At 36.6% G+C, this 20,008-nt stretch overlaps 1 protein-coding gene, 1 long non-coding RNA gene and 1 other non-coding gene across 3 annotated transcripts; 2 read left to right on the forward strand and 1 right to left on the reverse strand.

The window, feature by feature from the left end:
* The first annotated feature begins 1,907 nt into the window (after positions 1-1,907).
* On the forward strand, positions 1,908-2,014 carry LOC119984904. Its single transcript, XR_005465002.1, has one exon. It is a non-coding gene; the product is annotated as a small nucleolar RNA R71 (small nucleolar RNA).
* Positions 2,015-7,143: 5,129 nt separating this feature from the next.
* Positions 7,144-9,393, forward strand: LOC119984662. Its single transcript, XR_005464950.1, has 3 exons — positions 7,144-7,943; positions 8,496-8,587; positions 8,973-9,393. It is a non-coding gene; the product is annotated as an uncharacterized LOC119984662 (long non-coding RNA).
* A 3,996-nt stretch (positions 9,394-13,389) lies between these two features.
* On the reverse strand, positions 13,390-14,292 carry LOC119984714 (WEB family protein At3g51220). The gene has a single exon (XM_038828794.1). It carries the CDS (start codon positions 14,154-14,156, stop codon positions 13,503-13,505), a length of 654 nt encoding a protein of 217 aa, XP_038684722.1. The 5' UTR covers positions 14,157-14,292; the 3' UTR covers positions 13,390-13,502.
* Between the last annotated feature and the right edge of the window lie 5,716 nt (positions 14,293-20,008).

The following is a 20,008-nucleotide window of genomic DNA, read 5'->3' on the forward strand; positions in this document are numbered from 1 at the left end:
AATTCGTTATCGTGAAAGTACCATGGATAGACAATTTCAATGTCTCAAAAAGAGCACACACTTTACCTCTCAACATTGTTTTGGACCGTGCCTTTTTCAACTTCCTTGCTCTTGTCCGCATGCCTTTCAAAGTTGGAGATAGCTTGCTAGTAACAAGGGAAGTAGCCATGAGCTCGTTGGATATTGGTGATGATGGGGTCTTTTTGCCTTCATTGCTATCACCATCCACATATTCAACAACCTCATCACTTGAAGCCGTTTTTGTCAATAAATTCACTCTCTCATGGCCTACCATATCAACATGAAGGCATTCTCTAATGACATCCGGACTCTTCATAGCCTTAAAAATTTTGAACTCAATGGTCTTGTCAAAGACTGTCATTGTGAGCATGCCCTTTTCCACATCTATAATGGTCTTTGTGGTAGCCATAAAACCACGGCCTAGAATGAGTGGTACATCTCTTGTCGGATTAGGTTCACCCTCCATATCAAGCACCAGAAAATCCACCGGAATAACAAAATCACCCACCTTTACTAAAACATCTTCAACTAACCCAAAAGGATGCACTAAAGAGCGATCGGCTAGTTGGAGAGTGACTGAAGTTGGTTTCAACTCACCTATCTTCAAAGTAGTGTAAACAGAATAAGGCATGATATTTACACTTGCACCAAGATCCATCAAGGCCTTTTCAATTTCTTTCTCTCCAATAATACAAGGAATGGTAAAGCTACCCGGATCTTTTAATTTGGGCGGGAGCTTCTTTTGTAAAATAGCACTCGTTTCTTCGGAGAGAAATACTTCTTCATGATCACCTATCTTCCTTTTGTTAGTGCACAACTCCTTCAAAAATTTTGCATATGCGGGAATAGACTTAATTGCCTCAATGAGTGGAATATTAATCTCCACTTTCTTCAAAACTTCAAAAATATCCCGATTATACTTGCTTTTCTTAGCTGGGGCAAGACGAGATGGAAAAGGCACTTTTGGAACATACTCTTCTACTTCCGGCTTTTCCTTCTCAACATGAGGTATTTTGGAAGCACTTGGCTCCACCACTATAGGCTCATCATGATTCTCACCTTCAAGCTTTTTATACTCAATCTTGTTATCCACATTTTTCCCACTTCGCAAAACAGTAATAGCATTAGCATCCTCATACTGCTTAGGATTTACCTCAGGTTGACTCGGCAGCTTTCCTGGCTGTCTTTCACTCAAGGCATGAGCAAGTTGTCCTACTTGCATTTCAAGCTTTGCGATAGATTGAGTATTACTGGAAACAGTTTGTTGCAACTGAGTCATTGACTTGCTCATCTCTGCTTGGGAATGTTGCATTGTGACTTGTGATTGAGCAAGCTGGGAAATAAGGTCCTCCATAGTAAACTTCCTTGCATCTTGAGAAGGTGGTTCTTGTCGTGGAGCTTGCCACGGTCTGGGCCCTTGATTGAAATTCTGGGGTGAAGCATAGGAGAAATTGGGATGATTCTTCCATCCTGGGTTATATGTGTGAGAAAAGGGATCATTCTGCTGCCTATGAAAAGGTTGAACTGCATTAACTTCCGCTTCAGGAAATGTCCCACTTCTAGAACATACATGAGTAGGATGATCGGTGCCTCCACAAATGCCGCAAGGATCCAAATTTCTGCTCAGCAAAGTCACTACGGCATCCAATTTCCTAGCCACAGATGCCATCTCTGTATTTGAACCACTAGCCTCATAAACCATGTGTCTAGGAGCATCAAGATCACGATTATCCCATTGTGAGGAATTTGCCACCACAGTCTCAATAATTTCATTGGCTTCAGTTGGTTCCTTAGCCATAATATTTCCTCCAGCAGCTGCATCTAACCTATGGCGGCATTCATCAGCCAGATGTTGGTAGAAGTATGATATAATCTGCCATGGCAAGAATTGATGATGTGGGCAACCAATCAATAAAGTTTTATATCGCTCCCAAGCCTTAAAAAGTGGTTCTCCCTTGTTCTGCCTGAAATGGAAAATCTGATCCCTAAGCCTCTGTGTCCTTGACTGAGTATAGAACTTCTGAATAAACTTAGCAGAAAGTTGTTCCCAAGAAGTGATAGAATTTGGTGGCAGAGTCTTGAACCAGATCTTAGCACTTTCCTTAAGAGAAAAAGGAAATAGCTTCAACCGTATGAACTCTTCAGATATGCCTTGAATTTTTTGAGTGCCACAAATCTCCAGAAAATTATCAATGTGATCACTAGCATCTTGATTTTCTGCTCCTGAGAATGATGGGAGCATGTTAATCACATGACATTTAAGCTCATAAGATAGATTTGGCGGAATGGTTGGTAATATGATGCAAGATTGTCTAGTAGAGAATTGTGGCATAGAGTAGTCCATGATAGTAACAGGAGCATTTGCATTGTTGCCAACTTCTTCACGATTTTCAGCCATGCTTGCTTGTTCAGAATGTTCTCCCAAAATTTTGTCACTAGACGAACTAGAGCTAGATGTAGGAGAAATAGAACGAGTGGAAGATTTCTCCTCAAGAAGATCCTTGTCTCTCTTGTTCCTTCGTGCACGTTCCAAGTCTAGATCAACAGGAAGAATTTCTGTATCTTGAGAACGCCTTCCTTGCATGAACTACAAACAAGAAAGAAAAGTATAAAGATCACTAATTATCAAGAAAGAAAGAGCTAAACTAAGTATGTAAGTATCTATGTATATAAACAAGAATGGATCAAATATAAGCAACCATCCCCGGCAACGGCGCCATAAACTTGTTGGGTCTAAATTAACCTTACTAGCAAGTGTACTAGTCGGCGACTACAGCACAATGATAAGCAAGGGTCGAATCCACAGGGACGGTGTTATGTTTAATCCAAATGTATATTTGTATGTATATATGGACAATGCAATCAAAAGTAAAATTCAACTCAAGATTGTTTGGTTTGGTAATTCAACTAAAACAAGCAAACAGCAAAGTGTTTTTGGTATTTTCTTAGAATTAGGATGCAACTAATGCAAATGAGATGATTTAACAAATATGAGATGAACACCAAGGCTTCGGAATCCCCCTTGGGAAATGACTTGGAATGACATAAATTCACACACATATTTGCTAATTCGGGCATAACGAATCCGTACCTAAGTCGGTTTTAGCGCACTTAAGCCAAATCTCCCTAAAATCGATTACTAGCCATCTTATTGGTCTAGGTCGGATATTCCTAAATACATTCTAGCCATCTTATTGGTCTAAACATGCATAGGAATTTATGGAGTTCTATGGAGATTAGGATTCATACAAAATTGTCACCTAATTAAAGGGAGACACATTCATAATCAAGTGTTTCAAGAAGCATAATCTACTTGACATATTATTGTCTAAGCAAATTCTCCAAACAATTTCATCCAAAAACCTAAAGTGTTGGCCAAACACCACAAGCATGAAGAAATTGCAATCAAACATAAAAGCACAAGATTTATACCCAAATCAACTCATATATATGTAAATCAAGTCATAAACAAAGTCATCAAACCCAAGGCTTCATCCTAGCCTTGGCACAAGAGATTTAGTTACACATAATGAGAGAAAAACACAAAAGGAGAGATGAGAAAATCATGAATAAACCCAATTAGTTGAGTAGATCCAAGTTGAGCTGAAGAATCTCTCCTCCTAGCTCCAAGAATCGCCTTCCCCCTCTGGTTTCGCTCCCCAGAAAATCAGTTCTCGGTTAAAAAGTCCCCGCAGCTCGGACAAATCGCGACTTAAAACATCCCAGAAAATTGCTTTTTGCGCCTAGGCGCGTTGTTTTCACGCCTAGGCGCACCACGCCTAGGCACACGCCTAGGCGCACGCCTAGGCGCAATCCTAGGCGTGCACAACTTCAAATTTAAGTCCAACTCTCTGTACTGGGTGTGTAGGAGTGATCCTGGGCGTGCACAAATTGTGCGCCTAGGCGCGTTACCCCTAGGCACATGATTAAAATGACCATAACTTCTCCATATGACCTCAGATTTGCATGATTTTAGATTCTACGGAAAGCTTGAGATGTCTAGTTTCCAATGCCTTTTGTTGCGCTCTATTCCAATAACGTGACAGAAAGTTATGACTATTTGAACACACGAAGGTCGGTGGACATTTTCTTCAATTCAGCCCTTTTTCCGTCGCTTTTCTTCCAAACCGCAATCAACCTATCAAAATACAAATCAACACATAAATACACTCATTATTTATCAAAAGAAAGCTTAAGAGGGGGATATTTCTACCAAAAACAATAGGTATTATCATACCTATCAATGGTTCAGCCCACTAGTTTTGAGACAGAGGGCAAGGAACAACTGGTATGTATACTGAAGAAATCCATTTATGGACTGAAGTAGACATCAAGGTAGTGGTATCTTAAGTCTGACGAGATTGCCACTTCTAATGGTTTTAAGGAGAATCTTGCGGATGAATGTATATATTTGAGGGTCAGTGGGAGTAGCTACATATTTATGGTGTTATATGTTGATGATATACTGCTCGCAACTAATGACATTGACTTGTTGGCTGAGACAAAGGAGATGTTGTCAAACCATTTTGATATGAAAGATTTAGGAGAAGCCTCTGTTTTGTACTAGGCATTTAGATTCTCCGTGATAGATCTAATGGTATAATCGATTGTCTCAAAAAACTTATATTGATCGCATTCTGAAAAGATTCAATATGCAATCTTATTCTCTTGAAAAAATACCACTTGTGAAGGGTGACAAGTTCTCCAAGGCTCAATATCCTAAAGATGAAATTGAGAGAGGCCACATGAAGGTAGTCCCATTTGCATCTGTTGTTGGCAACCTAATGTATGCTCAAGGGTGCACATGTCCAAATATTGCTTTTGCAGTGGATGTGCTAGGCTGTTACTTGAGTGATCCTGCTCAATACCATTGGCAAGGGGCTAAGAAAGTCCTTAGATATCTTTAGGGGACCAATGATATTAGGTTGACATATCAGCGAACCAACACTCTTAATATAGTTGGATTTTGTGACGTTGATTATGAAGGCTGTGTGGATGATTTGAAATCCACTTTTGGTTATATCTTTATGATGGCCGGACGAGCTATTTCATGGAAAAGTGTCAAACATACACTCACAAGCATAGCAAGTGGTGTGTTATGAGGTGACGTGTCACGCGATGTGGTTACGAAATTTTGTTTTCAATTTGCCAGTTTTTAACTCCATTTCTAGACCACTGAGGATAAATTTGTGACAATTCTACTGCTATATCTTACTCTCAGAACACTGGAGGCCCAAAGCGCTCTAAGTACATTGATATTAAGTTCTATTTTGTGAAAGAGAAGATAGCAGAATCCCTCATTGACATTAATGTATACACGCCTACAAGCAACATATTAGCAGACCCATTAACAAAAGGCTTACCTATATTCATGTTTCAAGAGCACATCTCCCGAATTGGATTGATAGGAGCCTAGTTGTTTTGAACTAGTGGGAGTTGTGTTGCTATTTGTATAAGCATATTATTATATGATTGCCACACGTTAAGAGCATCTATGGTGCATGGTTATATGTAATTGTTATATACTGTCCGCATATTGTTATGCATTACTGGAATGGCCATTTGTTGCAGCTACATGTTGGAATACACTTTTTTGATTAAATAAGTAGCTATTTTAATTATGTAGTCCAAGTGGGAGAATGTTAGTATTATTTTGTGGATTGGCATAATTGTTTTGTATGCAACTCATTCATAGTGTATTCAGGCCATAATGGGATGGACATTTGTTCCCAATGATGCAAGAGGCCCATGGGTACACTCTAGTATAAAGTTTTGGCTAGCTCATTGAGTCGAAAGTCTTCTCTCACATTTATGGTCTAAGCCCATTTGGTATTGCCTAATATTGTCATTAGTGTAAAATTAATGGCATAGGGGCATTTAGGGTATTTGAAACATGTGTAAGTGTGTGGAAGAGAATTCTAGGAAAATCAAGAAACCCACAAACACACACACATGTAGCTCTCTATCTCCATCTTGGATGTGCTTGAGCTAGAGAAGGCTTTCAAGAGTTGTATTCATCACCCTTTTGCCATGGCTGAGCTTCTGACGACATTTCCGAAGACAGCACCAATAACTCCACAACTACCACAAGCTCTATCAAATAATGGATATGGAGGTATGTCCTTGATTTTGTTTTAAATGGGTTTGATATGCCTTAATTGTCAAATGGATTCTTGGGAGCTTGATTTGAGTCTAACAGTTCTTACTGGCTTACATTGAAGCAGAATGTAGTATCGAATGAAACTTTTTACGAGTTGCAATTTGCTAGCTTACTATGATTGTTATTGTTATATATTGTTACTGTAGTGCAGATCCTTCCCCAATCCCTACTGTCTAGGTCCTTAGTTTTGTGATTTTCTCGAGGTCCATATTGCTACATATTTGGCTAACTACACTAAGGGTACTGCATATTTGCCTACCCTTTTAGTCTTTGACAACTTAAGCTTCCAATCTTCCATTAATCAATTCTATTTGGGACTTTTTTTTGTAGTCAATAATATGATAATATCAATTTATCACAATATGAGTATGAGTTGGGCCTGATCTTGCCCTTGAGGACAAGGACAAACTCAAAGGGGGAAGGCATGATGAAAACCAGGGTCGTCACCTTAAAAATGCATACAATCGAGCTAGACGTTTGCGTATCAAGGAGGCTGGGGAAGGTTCAGGAGTACGTTCCATGCATGGGAACATTAATGTGCATAAGAACATTAATTGGGGTTCAAGGGTCAACGATGTGGGGCATATTGGTGAGAAAGATTCAATGAAGATGCTGATGGCGTGATTCAAGGAGCAGTTAAGGGAAAGAATGGGGCTAATGAAAGTGGCTGTGATTGCCAACTCAAGATCCCGAGCAATCAGGGATTCCTAGGAGTGGGAATTCTGATTTTGTTAACTATAATTAGCAGCAATAAGGGTAGCTAATTGATGTTACCATCACTAGAAATATTTCTTTCTATAATTATCTTTCTTATTTCGTTCAGTACTGATATATATAGCTAAGTATGCAACGAAGGAAGTTATGAAATAATATCAACGAGATCTTATTCTCAACAATTGTTAGCCTTGCTTACCTGAGTTTGAAGGTTAATTAAGGCTCAAGAATACTATGGGATTCATCACACTCATATCAGATTAGCTAAATATGATTTCCCAATATTGGGGGACGTCCGATACACTAAGGACCAGACTATTCTCCTATACAAATTTTGGACCGTTGGATTTTATAAGCCCAATCCGACTATCCAAAATTTTGGCCCAAATTTGCCTCATTCAATCGATCGCTTTCTTCTTCTAATCACAATTTGCTATTCTCTCTCTTATCTTCATGCAGGGTCAGAGGAAAAATATTCAATTCAATGGTTTGTTTTATTTCTCAGGCATCACTTCCCAATCCAAAGAGATTTATCTCGACCACAAGTAGGCAGTAGCAAGCAAATATCAGAGGCATTTCAAGAGACATTTTTAACTTCATTTTCATGTCCTTGTACATCATATTCTTACTTCATTTTTATCTTCTCGCGTCTGTTGATTTTGGGATCTGATCTTGGGAACATGAGAAGCCATGATTTTAGTTCATGTATTTCATCTCTTTCCCCTAGATGCATTTATTTTCGAATGCTACACAAAACCTACATTTCTTCATGCTTCTCTTTTTCCTCTCATTAATCTCTCTTGCGGTGACGATCAGATCTCCCATTATCTACGTATTTGCACGAAATCGACTGTCTGAAGAGCGATGTCTGCTTGCTTTCTCTATTCTCTTCAACTACTATTTGAGTTAAGAGATTACCCATCCATTTGAGAGTGTGTATATCTGATAGCGAGCTCCTTCACATCGTCCGCGAGTTCTGGTGGTGGCGGCCCTGTGATCGAGATGGGAAGCAAGTCGGCTGCTGCCTAGATTTGGCGACCTATTTCAGGTATGATTCCTATGACGATGATGTCTTGACGATTACTGTTGATTTTTGATTTTTTTAAAAAAAAACTGAATTGGTGTTTTTCCTCTACTTATGATCTTTGCTTTGTCCTTGATTGTGTAACAAAACTGAATGGCATTAACGGATGAATTCAGTACGAGTTTGGGATCCGTCTATTCTTGATTGGAAATCTGGGCTTCTCCTTTTTAAGTTAAATTAAAGAACATAAATAATTTCGGCCCTTGTGTGCTCTTATTCCCAGAATGTTAACTGAATGCTTCTATGGATGAATTCACTACAAGTTTAGGATGTGTCTTTTCTTGATTGGAAATCTAGGCTTCTCCTTTTTAAGTTAAATTAATGAACATAAATAATTTCGGCCTTTGCTTGCTTTTATTCCGAGAATATGTTAGCTTTATCCAATTTTGGCCCTGTAACCAGCCAGCCTGGGGTTACAGGTGTATGTAAGTTTATGTATTCGTCCCAATAGTTATATTTTCAATTACTCCTAAATCTGTGGGTGATCTTATCTAATGAGATTGCGAAGTACATCAGCCTTGGGAATTTTAAGGTGTCGGAGCTTTCAAGAGATAGTATCAATGGACCAGAGAGATATTCGCTCTGAAGTTTATCGGAGAGCCCAAAAGGTATGCTTCTTTGTTATTTCACCCATCATTCTTTTATTTGCTTTTGTTTTGATTTTCGGGAAAAAAAATTGCAATTGTAATTGCATTTTTAGTTTTGTCTTTTGCAAATTGACTTCGTTTTATAGTTTTTTTCATCTGAATCGGTGTGTTACACTAAAAAAGCCATTTATTTGGATTTATTTCTTGATTATGCGAACTGAGTATTTATAAAGCCTAGGCCTATGACTATAAATCTATAACAGAAAAAAGGTGGAATCCAAATTGATTTCTTATGTTGGATTTGTGCGATTGACCCCAAATTGTTATGGGTTAAAGTTTTGATACTGTTGAGGCTTTGAAACATTAGCATTGATATTCTTTCTAAGCATTGTTTTTTTTTTGCAAGATTTGCGACCTAGAGAACGGTGTTGACATCTTGGTTGCTGCCCCTGCCCCTCGGAGCCTAATGGATATGGTTGAGAGAGGAAAAGTTTCTCTTAAAATGGGCAAATGCCTGGCTTTCTTCTTTTTTATAGATACACGAGGAGGAATTTGCTTATGAAACTAGGATTAAGATTAGTGTTGTTTATGGAGGAGCAACCATCGTGCAGCAGGTACTATGACGCTTTCCTCTCTTTGATGAAGTGTGAAGTTCTTTTTCCACCTGGAAAGAAAGAGATTATTGACGGTTTTGTATCATTTTTTACTTGAATGTTCACAATTGGTTATATGCTCTGGTGTATTTACCATAATTGAGATTATCGATTTGGGTTCATTGTTCTGTTCTCTGTGTGTGACTAATTTGAAAAGAACTTTCACATGATAGATTGGAGTATCACTGTAGACTATTATCTTCTTTTTTTTGTTGTGTGTATTTATTTTTAATATGTTCAAATTTGTGCGGTATTATAATATTTTTATTTCAACTGAATCGGTATCTTGCTTAAAAAAATGCCATTTATTTAGATATGGGTTTTGGGCCTCAGATTAGGAAAATTGTCCAGCAAATGGGCATGCCTCCCCTGGTAAGGGAGGCATTGCTTTTCAATGCCACTTTTCCTGAAGAAATTCAGGTCTTTTTCTCCGTGTTGAAAACTTCTCAAAGTTGAGGGTGCTTAATTGTTGTTGCATGAGGGGGGGTTACAGAGTTGGCATATATGATGTAACATTCTTTGCTGAATATGGAAAACATTGCATTAAATGTTACTCTGTTTACATTTCATTTCACCAATTGTTCACATTGTTTATCAGGTTGATTGCGTTATATTCAGTCCACAAATGATTCATTTGCTACATACTTTGATTTGAGTCTCCTAATTCACTCTTTAAGCTCTTTGATTTACTCATACAAAAAATGCAGTCGAAGTTATTATTTGTTTCCAAATTGCTCGGAGTGTCATACTGTGTGTCTGGGAGGCGGGGAGTGTGTGTGTAGCTCTCAAGTTTATTTACAACTAGCTACACAGTTTTGAATTAAATGAATTTGACAAAAAAAGAGAAGTGCATGTAAAGGTGAATCAAAACTTTTGTACGATTTGTTGAATAATCTGTCTTTCATGTGCCATTTGCAATTTTCTTCTTTGATTTATATATTTAATGTCTTCTTAGTATTTTAATGGAGATCGTCACCTCATCTCATATCTTATTATTAAGTATAAGTAAATGCCGCGCTAGCGCGGGTATACAGTTAGTCCTAGTGAGAAAAACAAGAGAAACAAACACAAGTTCCTTAATTTTAATAAAGAAAAAGAAAATCAAATATGAGAACTCATCTCCATCAAGTATTACAAAGCAAGGGAAACAAACACAAGTTCCTTAATTTCAATAAAGAAAAAGAAAATCAAATATGAGAACTCATCTCCATCAAGCATTACAAAGCGACAATGGAGAGACCATTAATTAATAAATTGAAGATGGAGATCAAGAACATGAGGCACCCACTCACTCTGTGCCAGACTCATACTAGGCGTAACTTGACGTAGGCACCAGGGGAAGGTAAGAGCGACACGATCCCCCATGGAGTATGATTGGAGTGAGATCTGATGGAGTAGCCCCAAATTTGTTGAGAAGAAGAGGATGTTATATAATAGTACTGTAAGATAGATTTAGAACAAAAATGTAGACCGGTGGATTGGCCTAATAAAATCCAACTGGCCAAAATTGGTACAGGACAATAGTTCAATACTTTGTACTGGACATCCCCGGGTCCGATTTTCCTTTATTTTAGAGAATAAATATAGAGAACTAGTGAAAAATATTTTTTCACTAGATTATCTATAATTTACCTATTTTATGACAGCTTTAGTGGTTCCCCATATTTGGGTAACCACTATAACACTACTTACTAATAAAATAATATTTGATAAAGACAATAATTGGGTGTATCATAAAAGTTAATAAAATATTAAGAAAAGAGAAATTATTATTTTAATGAAGTAAAAAATATGATAGAAAAGTGATGAAGTATTTGTGTGATAAAGAAGCTGCAAACTAGATAACAGTGGCATTTTGTTCATATTTTAAGAAATCTGTTAAAAAAAACTGATAAAGGTGCTCTTGGGAGGGGCTTCTAACAAGGCGAAACAAATCTTGACGGAGGGAGTAATGTTTTATATGGGTGACAGAATTGCATGAGTGGACAGAGAGCCCTTTATATAGTTGCTTAAGTAACTCAATCCATCAAAGAGTCATAAATGCGTACAAAACTCTTATCTCCTTCTAAGGTGAATGTATCATATCTATATTTATTTTGATTAATGTGATACATTGATATTTATAATACATGACTTTGATTAATGTATCCAATGTATCTAGGGATCGAGACTATCATGAATTAATAGAAATGGATGATCAATAAAGATGAATTTATAATGATTGATGTACATTATGTTATTTATTCAGTCCACATAACTGACGTGGTCGCGCAAAATTTTTCTAAACATGAATTTATTTCGGTGTTACTTATATGTAATAGATTGACTACCTTTAGAGGTGCAGTCAGTCTCAAATTTGGCTGCTTTATATAATTATATCTGTTTCATGTTCTTGTACTCTCTTTGGTTTGGTAATGTAAGTAGTTTGCCTTCAATCTTTATTATTTTTGGTAGTTCTATGTCGCTCTTTTGTGTCGCCACAAAGAGTACTTTTTTAAAAAAAGAAAAATTTGTCAGAGCAAGACATCCTCTCAAGCTACTGCACTTGTAGTAACCCATGTTCCAAACAATCATTGAAACAAATTAAAATAAGTAAGAACCAGAAACAAATCACCAAACAATGCGCTGTAGGTTCAAGTTTCAAATATTTGTAGAAGTTAAACCAAAAATTACGTACCTTGGATGAGGAGAACCTTTGATTGGTTTTTGTCCATATTTTCTCCAAGAATAATCATCTGGTGGAATATCAGACATTTTGAGGTTAGTCGCTGGAACACTCAGTACTCTCTTCATTCTCATCTTTTTGTATAAGAAAAAGGTAAACTTTTGTGGGTTCAAGAGTGCGTGAACTGATGCATAATTAAGACAGTTTGTGTGCTAGTGGGTGCATACATCCATGTGTAATGTAAGTGAGAAGGGCAAGTTAAGGCCTATGTTAGCGCCATAGTTTCCCAAGACCATTTCAAGGGACCCCAATAGGAAACGCACTTAACAACCCAATAAGACATTGTTACCTAATTAGTGCACTCTAATGACATAAGTTTTTGCTTTCCAATATTTTCCTGCCAAAGAAAGTAGATAGTAATCATGTCATCAAGGTAATAAGTGATTGAACAATAAAATTTAGAGTAAGAGGTGCTGGTTTTAGAGAAGGATTACATGCACATCCATATGGGAATACCATTGCTTCTCTACGGTCCATACTTGCAGGTTCATGCCACAAGCGAATATCAGAGCTTCTCTAAGGATACACTAGAAGCAAAGTAATAACAACTGAATCAGGTTCACCATTTGCGGTTAAAACTTAAAACTAACAAAATGTTGAATATTTTAAGAATCAAAACACTAACCACAACAGAAATCCCAAAATTTATCATTTACAGGCCACACCAAACAAAATTTACAAGTGAAACAGGAGTTCCAGTCTACTTTAGAAAATTACAGATGCAGCGACATTTGTATTGTCGCCGCACATAGGTTAATTCATTGCGGCGACAAAATTGTCGCCGCTAATTTCGCCACATAAAGTTATTAATGTTGTAGTGAGTGGACATGAGTTTGATTATCAGGAATGACATACCCACTAATCAACCTAGAATTGTTGACGATTTTTTTCTCTTTGCAACAAGGCACAATTATATATACCATGTAGTTTTGGACACCAAAATGGATAGGGTAGGCCCTGTGTAATAGCCTGCAAGTCACGCGCGCCAGACAAACACATGGTAATTACATGTACGAGTTCGGTATGAATCAAACTCACAATCTCCAAAGAATGAAGAATCTCTCCTAATTGTTAGCTCGGAAGTTGATTCTTATACGATGTTGTGATTAATACGTTACGCATTATTGTGTTATTATTAGTAGCACAAGAGAGGATTCAAATCTTGTTTTAATCCAAATCAAGAAGTAAGATACCACCACTAAGAGCTCTTATATTATTAATTTGAACAACAAAGATAGGGATCTCAGTAATAACTATCCCAGAAACATCACAACAGTATGTGACATGCATTTATTGGGTGTGGTGACATCATAGCAAGGGGCCCATTGGAAACTACATCTAATGAATGCATGTCACACACTGCTGGGATGCTTTTGGGATGATTATCATTTTTGTAATTTGAATTGGTTAACAACAAATTAAAACATTTCATAATTAATTGTACATTGATTTAACTTTCATTACTTTTAAGAGAAATAGATGCAAACATAATTGGAATGTATTTTTTTACCTTTTTTTTTAATATTCCACACATAATTGGAGCAGTTTAGCTAATTTATCAACTGAAATACAACTCAGAAGAAGCAAAGAGAGAGCTATGAAGAGAAGTACTAGCATTAGATGAACCCTTTTTCCTGGAAAACAAGTCTCCCACCAGAGGAATTATTGGCTTCTTCTTCACCATAACCTTCCTCTCTCTTTGACTTCCAAAGCGACCATAATTCTCTTGCTGATGACCAACGCTTAATATTTGAGCCAAAGTTGGATTATTCTCCCTCGCCGCTGCACTCTTAGCCGCTGCAGCCGCCTCAGCCTCCGCCATCTTCGACCTGTTCTTATGAAGCTCGGCATTCAACGAAGCCAATGCGATCTCGGTCTCGGACTCTCTCTCCTTCAGCAACTTCAGCTCCACCTTTGTCTCCTTCAGCTCCGCCTCAATTTTCTGCAAAGTATCCAAAACCCAATCTTCATTAATATTATTAATCTTGACGCTCGGTGAAGATGATGATGACCTAATGGTAACGGGGCGCGGTGAAGATGATGACTTAATGGCAACAGGGCGAGTATGGGGCGGCTTTGGAGAATACATTTCTCCGGTAAGAAGGCGCTCGCCGAAGATGGCTATGGCTTCCTTGACAGAGCTGAAAGGACGGGAGGTGTCCACGGTGGAGGCGTAGTCGTCGACGTCGACGTCTTTGATTTGGGTGTCCATGGTGGAGGCAGGGAGGGAGGGAGGTAGAATGAGATAGGAGAGTGAAGAAAGAGTATTATTTGATGATTGGTTTGGTGGGTTTTCTTTGCTTTTACTCTAAAAATATTACTGAGGAAGGAGATAGGTGTGGGGGGAGTGAGACTGTTGTTTCAAGGTGAAGACAATATCAGAAATTGGGGTATATGCATGGATGAGAGGGGTACGTCTTAGCTACTTGTGTGCTTATGAACCTCAAGTGAAAAACTAAAATTAAAGTTATTGCATATTATTAGTGGATTTCTTTGTGTATTAAAACATTTTAGGTACGTATGCATGTCAAATGGCTAGATTAAGATGGTTTGATCATGACATCATGTATTTATAAAATATATATCAAAATCAATTTATTAGGTAATGATGGTTTTGATCATGTATTAATGTATGCACATATCACTGACCAACCAGTGACCATGGTCACATAAGAGTAAGCTATAAGAAAGAAAAATATTGTGGACGAAAGAAACACTATAAATATCGGCAAAAAATATGTACTTATTTGCTCAAAAAAAATATAATTATGTCATAACTCATAAGGGTATTTGATGCGCATATTATTACACACCTTTTTGCTTGTGTTTTTGTTTGAATTGATGTTTTGTTTATCAAAATGATATCAGGTTCTGCATAAATTCTAAATTTTGTGCTTTTCAGCTCCTTATTGTATTTTATAAAGGATATCAAGCGAAATTGGACGTTGTTGTTGATGTGCTAAACTTACGTCCGATAGCCGCTCGATCCACACTCGAGCGTAGATGTCATCAGAAAGACCAAAGAGTTAAACTCAATAGGTGCTCGACAAACACTCAAGAGACGCTCGAGTATCCTGACAAAATGAGGAATTCGAGAATTAGAAGTTTGACTTGTTTTAGGAGTTTTCTTTGAGATTTATGTGTTTTCTTATTATTGAAGAAAACCCTAGGTGGTGTAGGTTAGTTTCCAAACGATATAAATACTTCCTTATAAACCAAGAAGGGAGGTGCATTCTCTCCAGCTTTAAATTATTAGTTTCTTTGTGCTATGTCAAGTGTTGATTGCTGTACTTAATTGACAATTGAACTGTGATGCTTAGCTACCATCTAGGTTTGATTGTTCTAATGCAATTCATCGTAGACGCCATGCTCGGATTGAGAATAGCTTCTTATAATGTAACACCATGACTATCTAGACATAGACACCATATGCTAGGATTCATGTGATCGCTACATAAGTTGTCATAGATCTAATTGTGTTCTTATTTGTTAAACTAATCTAGAAGCCATGGATAGTTACAAATTAATAATAGACGTAGTAAGTTAGACGCCATGACTACTAGATGAATTAGGGGACTAGGTCTTTGACATACATTAAGGAATTGATAATTGGCAACTAAAGGTTAAGTACAATAAAGATGGTTAAATCGAAATCCTAGCTCACCAATTTGTTTGTTCTTTGCATGTTTCTTATAATCTTCTCTTCTAATTTCATACTTGTCCAACCATAAAAAATCTTGACTTTTTATTCTGTGATACTATAGTGAATTTTGGAATTAGAATAGACTAATATTCAATCCTCGTGGATTCGACACTCGTATTTGCTAAGCTATACTACTATTGATTCGTACACTTGCGAGTATAAACTGAGTTTTGAATCACTATAATTTTGGTGGCTCGAAATCTCACATCAAGTTTTTGACACCGTTGCTGAGGATTGAAATTATTAGTTTGTTTCTAATTTCAATTTTTTCTCAGTATTGCCGAATCTTTTCTTATGTATTTTATTTGATCTGTTTTCACCAGTGAAAAATATGGACGCAACAAATGCTGAAAAAGATTATGTCAAAGCGCTGGATTGAAAATTATTCTGGGAGCAACTCAGGATGAACCAGAAAAATGTTTCATGTATGGACGGAAAGCTACGGATGTCTAGTTTCTGAAGAAATTTACGGTTTGTCAATCGAGTTTCAGACGAAGAAGAAATTGAGGATTTTGCGATGACTGCGCAGAGCCAAAGTCTACGCAGGAATTGCTTCCTGAGTCTCTTCACTTTCAGGTTGTGTCGCTCTAACTCAGTACTTTTTCTTGATGCTATTTTTCACATTAGTCCATGCAAGAAGGACATTGCATAATTCAAGTGTAGGGCCCGTGGAAACAATTTTGTTTTGTAGAAGAAAAAAAACCCGCAATGTCTTATGATTCTCATGCACAAAATTTGATGAATATAATGTTGTGATTAATTGAAGCACTGATGAATCTTGTTAAGGAATCATGCCCAATTGAGTGTCTATATCTTGAGCGTTGTTTATCTTGCGTGATCCAATAATTTGAATACTTGTATTGAGGGGTATGAGGTGACACTTAATGTTGGATACTTGTGATATGTCGGGAACATTAGTTTTCTTAAGTTACACGCCCGGAAAAAAAATTTTAAAAAAAAAGAAGGAAAAATAAAAAATATTATAAGTGGATTTTTCTCGTGGGTTTTCTACTGAGTAACTGGGCCTCTTGCCTAATAAGCAGTGAGTTTCGCATAAAAAAGTAGATCATTGGTGACTTCCACAGTGACTTGCTCAGCCTCATAGCCTTTTTGACTTGAGTTACTAGATCCGTAGGGGTGTCTCTAGACCTAATGCCCTAGGCCAATTGGATTGAGAGTCATTGGTTGAAAGCTTGTTACATGAGTCAATTAGAAAGCTTAAGGGGGTAAAGCATTGCATAAGTCACGAAAAAATTTTTGTTTGCTTTCATAATAAATTAAATAACCCAATGTGCTTACTTATTTTTGCTAATGATTTCTGATATGCTATGATTGTGTTCATGTTGAGTTGTTATTCAAATCCCTATATAAGTGTTGTTTCACATTCCATAAGCACGTTGGATATAATGAAGTCTGCGAATGAAAGCTTGTAATGGAAAATGTTGCCCTAATGCTTGGTTTGTTGGTGTGAATTTGAAAGCAAGATTGTATTCACATGTTTCTATTAGTGGAATAACTTGACATTGTGGTGTCTTATAATGTTTGTGGGTGTCGTTCTTGTAAACCATCACAAGACTATAACTCATCCACTATGGACACTTAGGGGTTTAAAGGATTGTGTCACATGCTAAGTACCACTACAATTCCTGCGACAGTGAGTTAGTTTTTTTTTTTTTAGTTTTTCTTTTTATAATTTTACTAGACGACGAGCAAAAGATAAGTGTGGTGGTATTTGATGCACATATTATTACACATCTTTTTTCTTGTGTTTTTAGTTTGAATTGGTATTTTCTTTATCGAAATGAGATCAAATTCCGCATAAATTCTAATTTTTGTGCTTTTCAACTCCTTATTGCATTTTATCAAGGATATCAAGCGAAATAGGAACGTTGTTGTTGATATGCTAAACTTGTGTAGATGTCATCAGAAAGACCAGAGAGTTTACGCTCAACTGGTGCTAGACAGACGCTCAACAGATGCTCAAGCATCCTGACAAATTAAGAAATCCGAGAATTAGAAGTTTGACTTGTTTTAGGAGTTTCCTTTGAGGTTTATGTGTTTTCTTATTATTGAAGGAAATCCTAGGAGTTGTGGGTTAGTTTCTAATCAATATAAATACCTCCTTATAAGCCAAGAAGGGGGGAGAGCCGTATTTTCTCTAGCTTTAATTTTGACGTAACAAATAATGTTGCAACAAAACAGAGAATAATGAAAATCACACAGAATACACATGTTTAAAGATATTCAGCAGACTGTCTACTCCTTAGACGAAAACAACGAAAGTTTCACTAATATGAATGAAGATTATATAGAATTTTATTGTGAAAACCTCTTGAAAGGACCCAAACCAAGTTTGGGCCCTTGTACCTTTAATAAATGTTAGTCCATTGATATGTAGGCCCACAACTTTAAAATATTAGGTTTTCATCTTAAACTAAAAAAGAAAGAGAAGAAAAAAGAGAGGCAACATCAAAGAGAGTAGGAATTTAGAAAGGTTTTGTCAAATTATTTCAAAAATTTTAGTTCAAAAAATGTTTTGTTGAGTGAGATATGGATAGAGTTTTGCTATATATTTTTGATATGGACATAATTTTAATGGTGATTTCGTATCATTTCCTACTATGAATCCTTCCTAATAAACTATCCAAAAGTGTATGTGAATTGACGAAAAAGTTTAATGTATATTGTTTATGTCTCTATTGACTTTGTGACAACTGACCCATTTGTCAGGGGACTATACTGAGTGTATTGTGACTGATATTACTATGTGACTATGATAGGGACTGTAGCAAGGCCATAGAGGGAAATAAAAGTTTTAAAGTCTTCTTCTTTTTGAATTTTCTGGTTTGTCTACTTATAAGTTTATAGCTTACAGTTTTGTTTTCCAAATGTTTTTCAGATGAAGAACTTGAGCATGGGGTGCATGGGAAGGGATATCGAAGTCATGTTATTTTATTTTGTCAAGAACTTAGTTTATTTTATCTACTTTTTTTGTAGGAAGTTTTGAGCTAAGTGAATTTGAATAAGTATCCAAACATCGATAGATTAGGATGTTTAAATTTATTTAATAAACTTTGTTTCAATTTTGATATGATAGAGTATTGCGTTAATTGTATTAATAGATTTTGAGTTTGGGTTAAGTTTGATACTTTTTAGCTTTGCATGCTTGTGGGGTTATCTATAGTATGGGGTGTTGCCATGTCTTTGACCTTCGGGTTTGGGGCGTGACAACTTAATAGTATCGGGCTAACCTTATGATTGGGTAGTTATAGGATCATGATTGTATGAGTCCATTTGAGCATTAGTGACAAAAGTTCTCTAATATTATTATCAAACAAAGCCTCAATGATGAGATATAATGTATTAAGAGTTTGGAAAAAAAACCACTTAAATTTTGTGGATTTGCAAATTTGTTTTTAATATTGAAACGGAGAATATAATGATTATATATATATTAGAAAATAGTTTTTGCATAATCTGAACAAGGTGCCGAGTAGTACAAAGATTGAAAACATCACTCAAGTGGTGCATGTCTACAAAAATTAAAAAAAAATGTCACAATCTCATAATTATGTGAAATTTGATTGAGTGACTCAAATCGACATGGTTGTAGCTACTTGAATTTGCAATTTTATATGGAATTGTGTATGTTGTGAATTGAATTATGACACTCAAATTTCGAGTTTGGTTGAATTGAATCATTGTGTGTCAGTCTTCACATGCTTGTTATGATTTTGCAATTTACGAACCAATTATGAATTCATGATTCCTACATGATTGGAGTTTATTTTTCTATGCTTGTGCCATGTAAATCTCCGAGGAAGGATTAGTATTAGGGTTCTTTAATGTGGAATCTTAGAGTCCTTTGTGTTACTGTAATTCAATGGGTAAAGATGATTAAATGTGACTATGAATTGTAGACAAGGGTTCACCAACCATTTTTTTCTTCCCTCGTTGTTCTAGATAGGAGGTGGATTGGTAAGGTGGCTAGGATTTGGGTGCATGCCTTGAAATCATATACTAATGTTTATAAGAGTTTGAATGTTTCTTTAGATTGGAGGATTAAATTGGCCAAAGGAAAGAATTGTGGTTTTTTTCTATAATAATAAAAATGGTGTTTAGAATGTCTTGAGTTAATGATAGACCTGCATAAGAGGAGTGATCCTATACAACAAGGTGGGACAGGTGGTTTACCGAATCTCGTTAAACTTGTGTCTTCCGTGTGATTGCCATTATTTTCTATTTTGTTTTTGTATTATTTGTTACGTCGAATTAAGTCGGTATTATTCACAGCAAATTGGTATCAGAGCGAGGTTCAATGGCTCTAGCTAAATTTGACGTAGAAAAGTTTGATGGTGAGC

This window comes from Tripterygium wilfordii, chromosome 18 (assembly GCF_013401445.1).
Source record: "Tripterygium wilfordii isolate XIE 37 chromosome 18, ASM1340144v1, whole genome shotgun sequence".
Lineage (NCBI taxonomy): Eukaryota > Viridiplantae > Streptophyta > Magnoliopsida > Celastrales > Celastraceae > Tripterygium > Tripterygium wilfordii.

Excerpts from the sequence above, each read along its gene's own strand:
- LOC119984714 (XM_038828794.1), bottom strand. The coding sequence starts at position 14,156 with ATGGACACCCAAATCAAAGACGTCGACGTCGACGACTACGCCTCCACC.